General features: G+C 35.8%; 1 protein-coding gene across 2 annotated transcripts; it reads right to left on the bottom strand.

The window, feature by feature from the left end:
• Window positions 1-5,486: 5,486 nt before the first annotated feature.
• On the bottom strand, window positions 5,487-17,095 carry LOC106879066 (uncharacterized). 2 transcript variants are annotated; one of them, XM_014928494.3, is made up of 3 exons: window positions 17,012-17,095; window positions 9,853-9,953; window positions 5,487-8,028 (listed from the first exon to the last, which is right to left on the bottom strand). In XM_014928494.3, exons 1-3 carry the CDS (start codon window positions 17,041-17,043, stop codon window positions 7,253-7,255), a joined length of 909 nt encoding a protein of 302 aa, XP_014783980.1. In that variant the 5' UTR covers window positions 17,044-17,095; the 3' UTR covers window positions 5,487-7,252. The 2 variants fall into 2 exon arrangements, with proteins under 2 accessions (XP_014783980.1, XP_052831340.1); XM_052975380.2 differs by lacking the exon at window positions 17,012-17,095 and adding an exon at window positions 14,776-16,312 and having other exon boundaries at window positions 6,423-8,028.
• Window positions 17,096-17,732: the final 637 nt, after the last annotated feature.

Genomic DNA, 17,732 nt, shown 5'->3' with positions numbered 1-17,732 from the left:
TCAGGGTTGATGAAATGTGGGATTGATGTAATAAACTTGCCCCTCCCCTCAAAAATTGCTGGCCTTGAACCTTGCAATTAACTGGTGTCCCATTCAGGAGGAATGCTGTAATTTCAGTTACTTATACACCGTGGAAACTGGGTTAAATTTCAGCTTTAGAAGTCCTGGAGCTGAAGGTAAAAAAAAATGTTTGTAACAAGAATCATTGACAGACCTTCAGAGGCCAATCACCAAATGACTGTAGTTGATATTAAGCACTGTGTGGGCATGCACAATAAACTTAGGCTCATCAGCAGCAACAGTTCACTAACGACTCTGGAGATTTACACTAAATGGGTACCTCCCTTGCAACATGCTATTTGCTTCCCTCAAGAACTGAAAAATGCTCCCTAGAATTGCCAGGGCTCTCACAGACTGGACCTATACCGAACAGAGACTGCAAAGTTAACAAACAAATCCAAGTTTAATTGGTTCAAATCTAATGGCAGGTTGTAAGACATTGTTCCTGGTGAGGAACTGAATTGCAGTTGTCTTTAAAATATTGATGAGAAATGTGTGAGTAATATCAAGTCAACAGGAGTTTACTTGGTTCAAGACTGTAATCCTATGAGATCAACATGGATTATCAAAGGTATTGTGAAAGACATCCTTTTTTGTCTCATTCCAGTGATCATTATCCATCTAACTAGATCCCAATACATAACAACAATTCCAAATACACAGCAAGTCATTTCTGCTCAAGGTTAAACAAAAAAAATTTCAGCAAAGGGCCAGCAATTTTAGGGGAGGGGTAGGTGTATAACATCAACCACAGTACTCAACTGCTTAGTTTTTGTTAGTTTGGCTCTTCTCCCAGATGTCAATGATTTCATGTGAGCACACCATCCATCACAAACCCCCTTGCACCTTCATAATTCATCAACATTTGCCATTCCACCGTCTGAAGCAAGTTTCCCTGTGTAGGTTAGACATTTCTGTTGATTCTTCCTTCAACTGAATACCATAAGACCAGTTGACACACAAGTTCTTCAGGGTGCCTGACGCCAATGATCAGCAATTTTCATTCTTTTCTGTCAAATCTTCTCAGTCACTTTGGGTAGATCTTAATAAAGCTGCTCTTTGGTTAAATAAGCTCTCCATGTAACATTCAGAAAAATTCTTAACATTCTTGTGTAGCAACCATATATCTGTTTTTCAACTGGTACTTATTTATTCAACCCCCAGAAGGATGAAAGGTACAGTGGTCCTCAGTGGAATTTGAACACAGAACATAAAGAGCCGGAAGAAATATGACTAAGCATTTTGTCTGACATGGTAACAATTCTGCCAGCTAGTTACCTTGGTGTAAGAAAAAGAAAAAAAGAAAAAAAAAAGCCCCAGCATCTTGGCCTTCTTAGACTAACCAAGAATTTCTAGAAAGTAAGTCATAACACATCAAAGCTTAGAACCAATCTAATCAACAGTGTAATCAGAGATTCACAGAGATGAGCACCTAATTCTATTTAATACTGTTTAATCAAGTCGCTGTATCAGAGAGAGTGATAAAAAAAAAAATGTATACTGTGAATACATTTGACTCAATAGCAAACCAGTTTGTGCTAATAGTCCTTTTTGGTTTTAAACACATTAGTGCTTTGACTTTTACATGCAGAATGATGAAAAATAATATATATCTGTAAATGAGGGCTCATTGAAAATAAAGGATATTAAAAAAAAATTTTCTAAAGGGATATTAAATAATACTGGTTTGGTTCAACTTTTTACTTAACACACCATAAAATTACCATCATTTCCAGCATTCAAGTTGAATTTTTCAGATCAAAATTTACAGCTAAAAGCAGTATAATGACTTAAATACTAAGTCAGCTTTGGAGGATGAAAAGTTCCACATGAAATGCAACAAGATTTGTGAAGATAGAGACTATGTCTGAATGCTTACACTAAATACTACTTTAACTTGTTAGCTGGAAAATACAGTATGTAATTAAAAATCTGCTGAATGGTTCTAAATATATGATCGCTGCCACTATGTTTTATTACATAAAGTGCTTTGAACTATAAATTTAGTCAAAGCACCTCACCAGCAGTAAAAAGAAACAACAACAATTTAATTACAAGTCTTCAGTTACTTCAAACATATGTTTAACCCTTTAGCATTTAAACCAGTCATATCCAGCCAAAATAATCTGTTTTATCTTCAAACTGACCAAATCTGGCCTCTCCCACCTATCCTAAAATATTATTCTAAAAATAAATATTCACATTATTGAAATCTCAAAGCTACAAGGTAATGCATGACTACCGTAAATCCTTGAGTATAATCCGCAGGGGATTTTTAGGGGGCTGTACCTCTGAAAAACCTAAACCTTGTGTATAATATGCACCCCTTCTCTAAATTGATTCAAGGAAGTCTATATAACGTCTTTGCTTTGTAAACATATATACGGTAACGTCCTTTATCATTATTGTATATATTACATAATGCAAACGTGTAGCTTTTTTGTGCACTTTGTTTGCAGAAAATAAAGAAATAACAGTAATAAAGTCAGTGAAAAATAAATATTAAGTAAATTGCCTTTTACATATTTATCACTTAGAAAATATTTTTCATTTTTAACCTCGTATATAGTACGCACTAGAAATGTTGAACCTTAAATTTTGGGAAAAAAGTGCTGATTATACTAGAGGATTTACAATAATTCATATCAATGTGAATATATAAGCATTACATTTGACAGAGAAATGTGAATGTTAAAGGGTTAAACATCTCTACTTTCAAATACAAAGTCTTTTTTTTTTGTTTTCACATTAGAAATAAGGCCTTCCACAACAAGAGGAGGTTATAACCAATAAAACCATCACTTAGCTAGCACTGAGATTTGTTTTACCAATGCCTAAGTGATAAAAGGCAAAGACCATCTGTCCTAGTAAGATTTAGACATCACAGCAGTGAAACATTAAATATCTAGTTCAGTCTTGAGCAAACGGTGACACTTTCTGAATGTCATGCCCAATAAGAAATTACTTTGACTATTTTTTAATAGTGTGGCCCACCAGATGATGACCCATGACTCAGGCGGTCCACTTCTCAAAAAAGGATACCCATCTCCAATCTACAGGGTGTCCACAAAGTCTGGGTACATGGGGATTAACACATACTTTAAGGAATTATTATTTCTTATATTTAATTGTTTATGTTATGATTTTATTTACTCCATGTACCCAGACTTTGTGGACACCCTGTATATTATCAACATATTGAGTTGAGCACAAAAAAAAAAAAAAAAAAAAAAAAGGAAAGTTGCTCGACCAGGTAAAAACAACAGCCAAATCTCGATCTGTTGTCTTACAAAAAGGAAGGCTACATTGAACAATGTAATCTCCAACATACAACAAAAGACAAGATTGTCACAAAATACTTATGATCATAAGTTGACTGGATCACAGCTCACTTGGCACTAAACAAGAACAAAATTCTTAGTCAACTGCAAGTACCCTACACATTTATAACAAAGTCAATTCTGTCATCTGAGCTGACCCAAATATAACACTGGTATTTTAGAAATAACCCCAAATAGAGGGAATATAAGCAGATTGCAGCAGGAATACAACTAAAATTATTGAAAGTACAATACCATAAAAGTGTCTAGTTTTAGAATCTACGAGATTTACCAATTCTACAGCCCTATATTCTTCGACAAGTTTCAGTTACTTGACTGTGGACATAATGGGGCATAAACTTTGTGGGCATTGGTCAATTGTAGTGACCCAGTACTTTATCTGTGCCAATATTACAATGAAAGATTGAGGTTCACCCGAGTTACGTCCCCTCGGAAAGTTACTTCCCTGTAACGGGATCAAATACCTGGCGGTAATTTACATTATTATACAAGACATTTTACACGTAGTTTGGTAGTGCAAAAAAGATAAACAGAACTCAGTACGTGTTTATAGTCTGATGAAGGTTAGCAAGCCAAGACTTCAAAGTCACTGTCACCCTCCCTCTAGTAAAAGCTTAATAAACGTACTTTACTAAAAAAAAAAAAAGTTTATATTTTAATGTTAAATTTAATTTATAACGACTCGACATAAACACACACACATACACACACGGTGGGTCAAAAGTCACACACAGAATAAGTTCAATACGCCCTGGAATTGTCAAAGACCTGCTTCAATTCTCCTAAAACTGAATAAAATAGATAAAATGATGAATTCACACATACTTGTACATGAACAAAAATGAAAAATAATGATTACAAATTTTAGCACAAGGCCAGCAATTTCAGGGAGGAGTAAGTTGATTACACATACCCCAGTGCTTAACTGATACTTATTTTATCGACCCTGAAAGGACGAAGGTTAAGTTGACCTCAGTGGAATTTGAACTCAGAACGTAAAGACAGATGAAATGCAGCTAAGCATCTTACCCAGCATGCCAACAATTCTGCCAGCTTAGTCTAAATGATAATGATTTCAAATTTTGGTGCAAGGCCAGCATTTTCAGGGGAGGGGGTAAGTTGATTACATTGACCCCAGTGCTCAACTGGTACTTATTTTATCAACCCCAAAAGGATGGAAGGTTTAAAAAAATCAACCTCAGATGAAATGCCACTAAGCATTTGCCTGGCCTGCTGACAATTCTGCCAGCTTGTGGCCTTAATAACAACAACAACAACATAATATAAATAAAATGTCAGGTTTTGGTGTGTGACCTTTGCAACCACCCCTCCTCACTATATACATGTATATTATATAAAAACACATACACACTTGCCCATCATATGATTGGTAATGTTCAGAACACACTTTTGTCACCACAAGTATTATCAGGAAACATAGCACACACACAATGACCTAACTTTTATCAAATTTCTTACTGATTATACAAAATTATGAAATGAATACTACTTTTCAAAAGAAAAGTATTTACTAGTCATTTATTCCTTCATCTCGAGGAATCTCTCTCATGTACTATGTGTGTAGCATTCTGTTACTCAGTGCCAGTCACCAAGCCTAGTATGTGCACTCCTTAACTCTCTGTATCTCTTTTACTTTCTCTCCTTATCTCCATATGATGTAAAAAGAGAGAAAACAGACAGCTTCTGACAAAGCAGCAAGTTCAATAAAACCTTTATATTTTAGGTGCAAAGGCCCATCTTCAGAAGAAAAGAATACTCTAAGCAAAGTCCAGTTATACAGGATCCATTAACCCATTCAAATTGTATGTGTATGTATATATATATATATATATATATATGTATATATATATATATATATATATATATATATATATTATATACATATATATATAAATTTGACCAGAGTACTATGCTGTGGCACTGAACCTAAAACTATGTAGTTGTAAAGCAATCCTCTAATTCACACAGCCATGCCTACACCAGGGAACCCAAAACAAAATATATATAATGAAAAAAGAAACAGGGCAAAAATTAATTTTAAAAAACAAACAAAGAAACAAAATATAAATTCTCCAGATTGTTTAATATTTTCTAATAATTCATCAATAAATTTTAGTTTTTGAAAACTAGAATATTTAGTATTAAAAGGAAAATAGAATGGTGAGTTAACAGAAACAGGAGAAGTGGAATGTCAGGTGATGGCATGGGGAAATTTAATTCTTGAAAAGGTTTTCACTCTTTCATTTGGACTCCCGTGGGAGAAGTGGAAGGAGGGAACCAAATAACGAGGACTTAAGTGAAATTAATTAACAGAAATCCAGTAATCATGCAATCCTCGTTTGTTAGGATTATATATATATATATATATATATATATATATTTATAGCCACTGTGGTGAACAACTTGCCCTATTCTGTAGAAGGATTTTTTTACTGCAGTGGTGTGTTTGAAAGGTTAAGTTTCACATAAGGAAAGAAAATTATAATACTGGGATAAATGTAAAAACAACCTTCGTCAGCTATTTGAATTTAGTTTGGCACTTCTGACAAGAGAAATTTTATACGAAAGAAATGTTAAACAACTAAAAAAACATCAGTGTATATACCTGTGCATGCATGGGTTTATACACACACACACACACACACACACAAACATATATACAGAAATATACATGTACATACATATTCATAAACATACTTGCATACAATTTCATGATAATTCCACCTATATACAATTCCATAGAAAAATCATAAATTCAAATAAATTTCTTGTAGGATGCAAAATTTAAGACAGATCTTTTAGAGATATTTGCATTATCAGCTTTTATCTGGTTATCCAATTCTTGCTTTATTCAATTTTTTTGTTTTTAGGATAGTTTGCTATTTTTTTTAGCATTTGATTTTTATATCAGTAACTGATTGGAAATTTAAACTAGGAATAGAATTTGGTTGGCAGTGACTTAGTTAAAATAGGTCTGAGTTACATGATAAAACATTTAAATTTTTGCTACAGCTTTGAACTAATGATTTTTTTTTTTTTAAATAATATAATTAAAAGACCTATCTCTGCAGCCAAATAAACATGGAAATTTTCAGCCATTTTAGCCACAACACTTGATTTTTGTCCAAATATTTGTCCTCCAGACTGCAAAATGGATTTCTAAAAAGCAATACACAATGCCGTCACACTTATATTTCCAAATTCATCTATTTCTGGTTGGCTGTTTTGCTTTGAATAAACTTGGAGAGGAAACATACAAAATTGGTAGGAAAGTTCAGTAAGGTTTCAGAATTCATTTTTAAGATGAAATATTTTAAAGCTTTGACATTTCTACCAAACTCCAATTTTCTCCATTTTTTTTTCTTTTTAAATACTTCTGTTGATGTTTAAAGGAGAAAGAGAACCAAGTGCAGAAGAGGGAAAGTAGCTGTTCTTATAGAACTCTGGGAATCTAGAGTGTCTTGCAAGGTCCAACAACAAAAGGTTTTAGCAATGGTTTGAGATCATTTTTAACATACATACAACCAAATTCATTTATACTAGCTGTTGTATTACTAAAAGGTACCCTAACTCAGAACAAACTGTTGCTCTAAAGCAATCCAAATTTTCAGAACAAAATAGAAAATTACTTTAATTTTGTTTAAATTTTTTCTTTTCGTCTTCTAGTAAATTTTAAAAAATAATCTGCTTTCAATGAATAGAATTCTCATAGGTGGAATTTCAAAAACACTATACACTCACACAGCAATTATATATAAATACACTCACACAAACACACACCTATATATGCACACATACAAACACACATTACACATACACACAAGTACACACTAACTAATGTTTTCAGCATTGTCTTCAAGACCAAAGATTTCTGGATGAAACTCAAAACAGCCATACCACTGTAGCAAGCTGTCTTTACTGATATTACAATGCAAAGTGTAAGGATTCGTCGCATCCTCCCAGGTCTTAGACACCAAAACATCTCCCCAGGTTGTCGGACCAAAGTACAGCATAGACATTCGACTAATGCAGTAATTATGAAACTTCGTCGATATCTGTGGATAGAAGTCTTTTAAGGAAGCAATGCTGGCATTTTCTGCGAAATAACGCACATAGGAAGAACATCTTGTCCTACTGAGGGCATCGACATCTGTAAGGGGAACTGTGAAAACATGATTGTGCGTTTCGGCTGGTACCTCTTGAGGTTTTATAAGGTAGGGCTTCACAGGATCAGTGAGGTTTTTCTTGTGTTTCACAAGCCACCAGTCGGGTAAGTTGCAGCTCTTGGCTGTGTCTGCCTTCACAACGGCATGTACATTCTTCACTATAATTGATGGCTTCATTTTACCGCCACAGATCATCCCACATGTAGTCATTAATGAGTTGTCATTGATGTGCGATAGTTTTAGTGAGATTCCTAGTGGCGCTTTGGGTGTTGTGGTTTCGAAAAATCCACTTCGGATGTCCATACGCACGGCTTTTATAATTGTGGTGATGTTGTTTTCAAGCAGAAATTTGTAGTCAAGGAAAGATGATTCGTGGTGAAAGAACGATGCAAATTCCACTCGACTGATCATGTCATAGATTCTCCAAACATCTGGGAGACCTGGAAAAGAAGTTTCCAAAATTATAAAGATTATTTTAATTCTAACATAAATAGAGAAAAGAAAATACAAGAGACAATTTAAACTCTTTTTTTGAAAACTGAAAATGTGGCCATGTGGTAAGAAGATTGCTTCCCAACCACGAGGTTCTAGGTTCAGTGCTACTGCATGACACCTTGGGCAAGTGTCTTCTACTATAGCCTCAGGTTGACCAAAGCTTTGTGAGTGCATTTAATAAATGGAAACTGAAAGAAGCCCATCATATGTATGTGTTTGTTACCCACTACCACTTGACAACTGGTGTTGGTGTGTTTACATCCCCATGACTTAGCAGTTTGGTGCGTCACCAGCACGGACCCTTCTGCATGTCACCGGCATGTTGCGGCTCCTACGTGTCACTGGCCTGTTGGGGAGGGGTCTCTTGTGTGTCACCAGTACGGGTGGGGGTGGGGGGAGAGGGCCTTTTGCACTGGCCATGCCTATGATTTCACTAAGCTTGATGCGTCTTCATAGGTACAGCAAATCACCTGCAGTCTCAGTCACTTGTGAGACTGAACATCTGGAGAACATATTTCACCACCTCATCCCATGTCTTCCTCGGTCTACCTATTAGTTTTACATTCTTTTTTCTCTGCTGGCATGGGTTGTATGTACTTGTTCTGTCAGGTAGACACGTTTCCCCGTCTGTTACAGTCCTTCTACACCTGTTACAAACACAACTAAGAAAACCATTAACCTACATCGAATAAGCTACGTTTTTTGATATGATCTTTTACAGTTGGAAACCCTTCCTTAACATAAACTGGGTATCTTTAATTATGCCACTAGCATTAATAGGGCCATTTGTGCACTGAATTAAGGACTTCTTTGTATTAGTTTTTATTTAGAATTTACTATTCTCCTAGTTGGGTTGTCTTTCCTACAGGCTACAATATGAGAAACATTAATTTATCAATCCTCATCAGTAAATGCCCATTTTTCCAAGCTGGTATGGGTTGGATGGTTTGACAAGACTCAGTGAGTTGTAGGGTTGCATTGCATTTCATGTCAACTTCGGTATGGTTTCTAAGGCTGGATGCCCTTCTTAACACCTGCCACAAAACTAATGAGGTTGCCATGTAACTTGCAAAACAGGAAAGAACAAGAAGGGGAAAAAATCCTCTCGACTAAATGGGAAGGGGGAGTAATTAGGAGTGGGGAGAGGTGGCTTTATGCAAGGAACAAGTAGAGGTGTCTTCCTACAGAAGATAAATGGCTACCCCACAACAACCAAACATAGACATAAAGAAACACTATCACAGTATCATCAAAATATCTTTCCAAGTAACATATTTCTAGGGTAATCCAGCAATGACCATTTTGTTGGTTTATTAAGGATTACAATGTCCAATTGAGCCTTCTCTTTAAGATGGAGTATGGTTTGAAGTAGATTTGGCTATTATTTCTAGCAAGTCCATTGACTCTAGATCAGTGGTTCTCAACTAGGGTCCATACAACAAAATAGTAAATTGGGGATCCACAATAGTATTTTAAGGGGTCCCTGAAAGAATTTTGCTTTAGATGTATGTATTGCAAGAAACAGGTTTCTTAAACGTTTTACATAGTTCAGCCTAGACAAGTCAATGTGTGAAAAGCAAAACAGGAATTTTGAAAGATATCTATAAAACTAGTATTTAAACATCAAATAAAATTGTAATCAAAGGGGTCCATAGATAAAAAATGGTTGAGAACCCCTTGTATGGATGCCCATCATTGGCTTACATCCTTAAATTAAATAAACACTCAGAGTAATAATTAAATTCTTCACAATATAGAGTCAAACTAACCTGCATTATCAAGATCATCATAGCGAAGGCCTGGTAGAACAACATCGACATGGTTACGCTGTCTGTTCACATTGATCCGAAGATTTAAGGATGGGTAGGACCTGAAAATTAAAAGCAAAAGCAGTAGTAGAGATATCTTGTGAAAACAACACAGAAGTAACATTTATATGGAGACTTCAAATGTGTACAGATACACCACCTACTTTCTGAGCACTTACAAGAGAGTGCTGAAAAGTTACTGGCTTTGAATAAAGAAAATACAGGAGGATCAGCTGAATAGGATTCTATGCAACATATTCCCCTCTCAGATTCACACAATTATTGATGATTGGTCCTTCAGTTTTTCTAAGCCCTGTAAAAGAACTCAGAGGGTTGGGCTTCCTACCAGGTCTTTTGCAATAACCTTAAAGCCAGGAACTTTTCAGCACCCCCTCATATGGTCTGGAACCTCTTACAATCCGCACTAATTTACGAGCAGGAACTTCAAATTCCTGTGGCCTGGTTTCATATTACCATTTAGCATTCAGATTTGTCAAATGTAATGCTTGCTTATTCACATGGCTTTAAATTAATTCTGCATTATCTTGCAGCTTTGAGATTTCAATGATGTGATTATTATTTTTAGAATATTATTTGATAAGTGTGAGATGCTGGATCTGGCCAGTTTGAACATAAAACAAGTAAAATATTTGGGCCAGTTATGGCTGATTTCAATGCTAAAGAGTTAATAAACATATCATTCATACTGGTTGGTTGGTTGGTTGGCACTCCGTCGCTTACAACGTCGAGGGTTCCAGTTGATCCGATCAACGGAACAGCCTGCTCGTGAAATTAACGTGCAAGTGGCTGAGCATTCCACAGACACGTGTACCCTTAACGTAGTTCTCAGGGCTATTCAGCATGACACAGTGTGACAAGGCTGACCCTTTGAAATACAAGTACAACAGAAACAGGAAGTAAGAGTGAGAGAAAGTTGAAATGGATTCCACTATATAAACTCAACTCCCATAATGTTTACTTATCTCTTGTAATAGTAAATGGTTAAAAAGGTGTAACCTAAATATTTAGCATTTGATTTTGAATCATGCTTCCAGCTCTGTAATAAGGGATGGAGAGTTGGCATTATTAAAAACGTACCGAAGTGGGTGAGCTGGCAGAATTGTTAGCATACTGGATAAAATGCTAAGTGGCATTTCGTCTGTCTTTACATTCTAAGTTCAAATTCCGCCATGGTTGACCATCTTTTCTCCCTTTCAGGGTTGATGAAATAAGTACCAGTTGAGCACTGGGGTCATGTAATCTACTGAACTCCTCCCCCAAAATTGCTGGCCTTTTGCCAAAATTTGAAACCATTATAACATACTAACTCAAACAACCTATGTTAGAATATGTATTAAAATTCCTAATTCCCCAAATATTGATTTGATTTTCCTTCACTAAAAATAAATCAGATTTAATGGCTTCTGTGAAGAACGAGATAGTAAATTTCAAATAAGTATTTCCTATTAACTTTCTCTCCCATACACAGCGTGTCTTAAAATTTTTACAAAAAAAAAAAAAAATTTGTAAGGATAAACTTGTGGGACAGAGAGGTTGGTAGGCATTATTACAGTGTAGTTATGCCATTGGTGGTATACAGTATTGCATTTGTTTTACTGTTTGTTCCCTATGTGCCACCACAACAGTGATATGCAAAACATTGCTTTATCAGCACAACAATATTGACTTTCTGATATATAGCTTGTTGTCAATAAAGCACAGCATACATGTCTCTAGGTTTTTATGGGTGAACTGGTTACAGACAAAGTTGTGGAAGGAGTACCCCCACCAAAAAAAAAAAGAAAAAAAAAGACCCATGCCAGCATGGAACACAGACGTTAAATAATGATGAATATATCTCATATGAGCAGCCATGTGAAGAGGCGTGGCTTAGTGGGTAGGCTATTTATATCAGGATTGTAAGGTCATGAGTTCAGTAGCTGACAGTGTGTTGTGTCCTTAAACAAGATACTTTATTTCACGTTACTCCTGTCTACTCAGTTGGCAAAAATGAGTTGTACTTGTATTTCAAAGGGACAGCCTTGTCACATTCCATGTCGCACTGAATCTCCCTAGTATTTTAAGGGTATTTTTGTTTGTGGAGTGCTTGGCCACTTGCACATTAATTTCATGAGCAGGCCGTTTCTTAATCGTAACCGACAAGAGTGCAAAATTTTTTCCTTTTTATGAGCCAATGAGATCACTCACAAGGTTAGAAATAATAGTATCTTATGTGCAAACCTCAGCATTATAAACAATGTTGGACAATGTTAATGCTCCTAAAAATACGAGCCTGTACCCAGGACCAAATTAAGACCTGTAAACGACCGTGCGAAGGAGAGGTGACGAGAATGGCTCCTTTAGCATATCACACGGCCGATACAATAAATATGAAAAGGATAAATGAGTATAAGTGCCAGAAGGAAAGGAGATACACAACCAGGTAGAATGTTTAAGAGAAAATTTTATTGATAGGTTAACATGTGTGTGTGTGTGCGTCATATATGCATAATAATAGACAGGCCGTCATGTATACATAATGTGTATGTGTGTGCAAGCATGGATGTGTGCGTGTGCGTTAAGTACAGAGCATTGAAAGAGTCTATAATATGATGTTAGAATGTTCAGACACAAGGATGATAAATACAAGTTCGTAGTCAATGTACATGATAGTTGATATGCTGTATCAAGAAGTTGTGGCTGCAGTGCAGAGCCGGTTGAGGTACTGTCGTATAAGAAGTTGTGGCTACGATGCAGAGCCAGTCGCTTGTTACAGCAGTTCTCGCAGGTTGTATCTGCTGTTAACCATAGTGAAGTAATTCACAAACAGTGTTGAGATAGAACCTGTGTGAGTGCTGCTGAGTACGTAGAGAGATGATGTTGACGACGTTAAGAAGATGGAGGCGATGAAGAAAGAGATTGCCGTATGCTGTTAGAAGAGTGTTGATGAGTCTTCATGTGGCTGTTGTTGTGTCGTCGCTGGAATTGGCTGTGTGCTCTGTGGTCAGTGGCTAGACCTCAACAGGTCTGGAAGCAAAAGACATCGACTCGCTGTGTCGCTGAAGTTTTATAGGGCACAGTCGGCTTACCGGAGGTTTAGAAAAGACGGTCTCATGTGACCTTATCAGAAGGCTGCGATTGATTGGTTTGTATATTGGTGTGCGATAGAGCAAGAGACAAATTGCACCAATACCAACCAATCAGAGTAGTGGACACAACAGGGTCCAAAAGGTTGGCCGAAGGCTAGCTGTTATCTACTACGTCCGTATTTACGTATATATAACAGAGAGAGAGAGGGATTTCCCTCAAGTCGTACGCTACAGACCCATAGAGGCCCTAAGCACTTAAAAGGTTTTGATGCCCTCAAGTATATGTAGATGGTTCAAAATGTAAACGATAATAAATCATAAAATCTTATTTTTCAAAATGAAACAAAATTCACATTAAGATAGAAAATAATATTTATTTTTGTATATTTCCATTTTATTTATATTTGAAAAGTTTTCTCGTTTTTTTTTTGTTTCAATTGAAAAGTGTTCGATGATATCGTTAAAATTTTACGTAAAACTTCTGCTTCGTAGAGATAAAGCATTAGGAATATTATTTTAGCAAGTTTAAAGTGATTTCTTTCGTGCCGTAAACCATTTACGTTTCTGTGGTGGCCCCGTCCCTTGATGCTCTAAGCACGTACTTATTTTGCTTAATGAGTTAACCCAACGCAGCCTATACCATATCCAATGAAATCACGTGCATAGCTAGAAATAACAACCAAATCTTCCTCATATCCAACCCTGTCTTAAAAAATAAAGAAACGTTCGATAATGTAATTCTTAATATATTAGCAGTTGCCATTGCTAACTCAAGCGAAAAATCGACCCGTACGGCGAGAGCTTATCTAGTCATGCCATTGACACGAACAGTCAAAGTCGCGGCGACTGACTGAAGATAATATAATATCAGAGGGAGAGAAAAAGGTGGTATTTCATGGCAAGAAAGATTTATCGTATGCGTACTGAATTAGAGCAAATTTTGGTCTTAGCTCCGAGTTTTAGTCCAGCAGGCGTTTGACTAAAAGACATTCCAGCTTAAACGAAGATCTGCATCGTTTGCATCTGTAATACAATAACCGAGCTTATTTGAGGATTGTTTTATTTAATGCCAAATCTGTAATTTCAGCAGCTTCGATGTAAAGCTGTTAACCTACCTCCCGCACACACCCATATTATATATATATATATATATATATATATATATATATATATATATAAATCGTAATATTAGTGTGGAGTTATATCATTGTTTTGGGTGCGAGAGCAGCAATATCCACACACTCACACACATTCTGAAAAGGTCGTCACTCTTTCAAGGTTAGCTTAGATTGTCAGGAAACCACAGAAGAGAATAAATTCGAGCAACTCATATCAAATATGTAACATTTAGAACAGACAGGATACCAGGGTGAGGTGGGGGGGGGGGGGGAAGATAAATAAAACAGAGACAAGAGCAACCACAATAACGTTAAAAAGAAACAGGTCAGCTTATTTGAAGAACTTCGTTTTATATTGCTTGGGGCTGCTTCTGCAGACAGGAACAACTTGACAAACTCCACGTGGGTGAAGTTTAGACCAAAATAAAGCGGCAACATGAAGGAAAGAAAAACAAAACAAACAAATATTTTCATAACAGAGAGAGGAGGGCGAAAATAGAACTTTAAGATATGTTTAGCCACATCATTTTACAAATGTTTTTTTGTTTTTTTTGTCTTCTGCTGTATATTTTCATATATACAAAAGTTTGCAAGGAATGTGTTGTGTTGTATCAGCAGAATTGTAAGGTGGAGAGAGAAATAAGAATTGTCTAATTGTATATTTTCTGGCTACTTACGTTACAAGTTCAAATCTCACCGAGGTCGATTTTGCCTTGCATTCTTCCAGGGTTAATAAAATATCATTCATGTACTTGGGATCACTTGTTCCTCATCCCCTAAATTTCCAGCCCTTGTTCATACCGTAGAAGCGTTTATTTTTGTTATTTGGCGCAAAAATTCCAGCTTCCCTAAATTCCCCAGCACTATTCCTCACATACCTATCAATGCACCCTTTTCATTCCTCTCTTTGACTCTTTTAACGTTCAATTTTCTGTCTATCCGTGTTTTATTCCATCTACTATGCATGTGCTTTTGGTATCATTGCTATATTTAACTTATTGCTATGTCATCCTCTTTACCATTTATCAACAAATAGCAGTGTATCTAAGTACTGTATACAATAAGTTATCATCGTAATTAACATTGCTTTTCACTTCCCACCCCATTGGGGTCGATACAATAAAGTACCTGCTGGCCTTCACCTAAAAATATAAACTAGGATTTGTATTTTAATGTGGTTTTGTATTATATATGTAATTGTTATCTCTGTTGGTAATAAAAACTTTCATAATGATATTAAATAATTAGAACAATATTACTATCAATGTTTAGTGCCATTTTTCTGGTTCTAGGTTTCGAGTTCAAATTACACCGAGGTCGACTTTCGGGGTTGATAAAATAAGTACCAGCTGAGCACTGGAGTCGACTTAATCAACTTAGCTCCTCCCAGATATTGCTGGCCTTGTGCCAAAATTTGAACCAATTATTATTATTATTATTATTATTATTACTGCTTAGCGAGGTTTGTTCTGGCTCTTTACGTTCCGAGTGCAAATTCCGTAGAGGTCGACTTTGTGATTCATCCTTCCAGACAGTCGATAAAATAAAGAATCAATCAATTATGTAGGCCGATATAATCGACATGTTCCTTCCCTCAAAATTTCAGGCCTTGTACTAAAATGAGAATTGTTTTTATAAAATACACACATGCACGCGCAGTTGGGCTAAAATGTGTTGAAATTCCTCCCGAAATCATAATATAAACAACAGTCGTTACATCTCTTATTATACTCCTTGTTTTTGATATCTGAAAAGACATGTTGAGGTTGACTGGTTTTTAACGAAAGACTTGTAAATAAAGTGACGTCTATGGGTTTTTACGAAGCTAATTTATAGACAAAACGTAAATAAATACTAATAATATTGACATATTTTTAACATATGTTAAAACACAATAACTAGTTCCACTGGAGTTTCGGATAAAGGGAGTCCCAGACCACAAAGACGGAAGGATAAGGGGGCATTTTTATATTTCTTTTGAGTATTTTTGACGGGGCACAATTGTGTAGGTATACCAAGACAAGTGTACTCTCCTCCACCGACTTTGTTTCTTCATAACTTTCACAAGGATTAATATTTCTTAAATGAAATTCTCTTCAAATGCCTTTCGGGTTGTGTAGGTTACGATTATATCGGACTCTGACCCGAGAAAAATAAACAAATAGGCAGACACTCGCACACATACATACTGTCAGGCACGACGTAGACATGTACAAAATGAAATTTCGTAGATACATGCGATGTGTATCAGTATGTATGTATGTGGTATGCGTGCGTGCGCGCTCACCAATTATTTATTATTTCACATTAAATTCCCATATAATTGTAATTAATATCTACGCCATCTAAACAGTATTTGTGGAAATTTTCATAAAGGAAAAATATTCATTTTTCTGAAAGCTATGAGAAAAGGAAATAAGAGCGGGGAAGGAACACTTTTAATAGATAGGCCAAAATACTTTACTTTTTTTAATTGTATTTTTGTTATTTATTGTTTTACGATAAATAAAACAGTCGCTGGATATGTTAATGTTTTTGTTGTTGTGTGTAGATGAAAAACATAGTTGGGGGAATGGCACTGAAATGTGTGTTTATATCTTTTAAAGGCTATTTACATTAATATAAATATCATTAAGAATATGACAGCAGCAAAAAGAAAATAAACTTTAATAATAATAATACCGTCATCATGATCAGAGAACCAAATAAATATAAGATGTTTTAAAAATAAACTCCAGCATCGCATGAAGATGAGGGGAAAATATTTGTCGGATTCTAAATAAACAAGGTCAAGAGAGGATTTATTTCGTGGTTTATAGTTAATTCTGAGAAGATTTTGATGAAACACACGTTTTAATATGACGATATGTAGCTTATAGAATATATTTACGATAGCAATTAAATATAACATACCTTAACAATCGTCTAATTGCCGACGGAGGCATCACGACATAGAAAGATGTCAAGTCCTCACTTCCAGATTACACGAACATCAATAGGAAGATGGGAGTTACTTCCCTTCCTTTTAAACACAGACAACCACACCCACCTCACCCTCCATCTTAATACTCCTCTAACCTCCACACTGCTCTCTCCAGTCTCTTAATCGGGAGGATTAACTGCTAGACTGGCTACAGTAGCTTAAGCTGGTATATATATATATATATATATATATATTATGAGGAGTTTAGTTCCATATATTTATATATATACACCATTCTGCTTAGATAATGCAACTGCAAATACAATATCCTTACGTATCTCCCGCCTGTTTTCATTCCTCCACTTCACTCTGTATTTCATATTTTCTCTATAATAACTATTAATAAAACATTTTCTCGCACTGTCTTTCATGAAGGGATATATAAAATATGCTTATATCTTCTACTGTATAAATGCGAATGTATGTGTTTATGTGTGTTTATCCCCGAAATTTCCTCACAATGTAGTGAGATGTGGTCCCTGAATGCAGAAGACGTATAAAGGCTAGAGAGGAATGGGGCTAGTATGCTCTGCTGGAAATGCAATGTCAGTGTACATTTGTGACAGAGTGCTAGTGTTTTGGGGGATAAGTTCGGCATAAGAGAAATTAGATGCAGTGTGTGAGAGAGAAGACTGCATTGGTTTGGTCATG

Source organism: Octopus bimaculoides, chromosome 21 (assembly GCF_046866305.1).
Source record: "Octopus bimaculoides isolate indiv1 chromosome 21, ASM4686630v1, whole genome shotgun sequence".
In the NCBI taxonomy this organism is placed as follows: Eukaryota; Metazoa; Mollusca; class Cephalopoda; order Octopoda; family Octopodidae; genus Octopus; species Octopus bimaculoides.
This window is presented reverse-complemented; position numbering and strand designations above follow the sequence as displayed.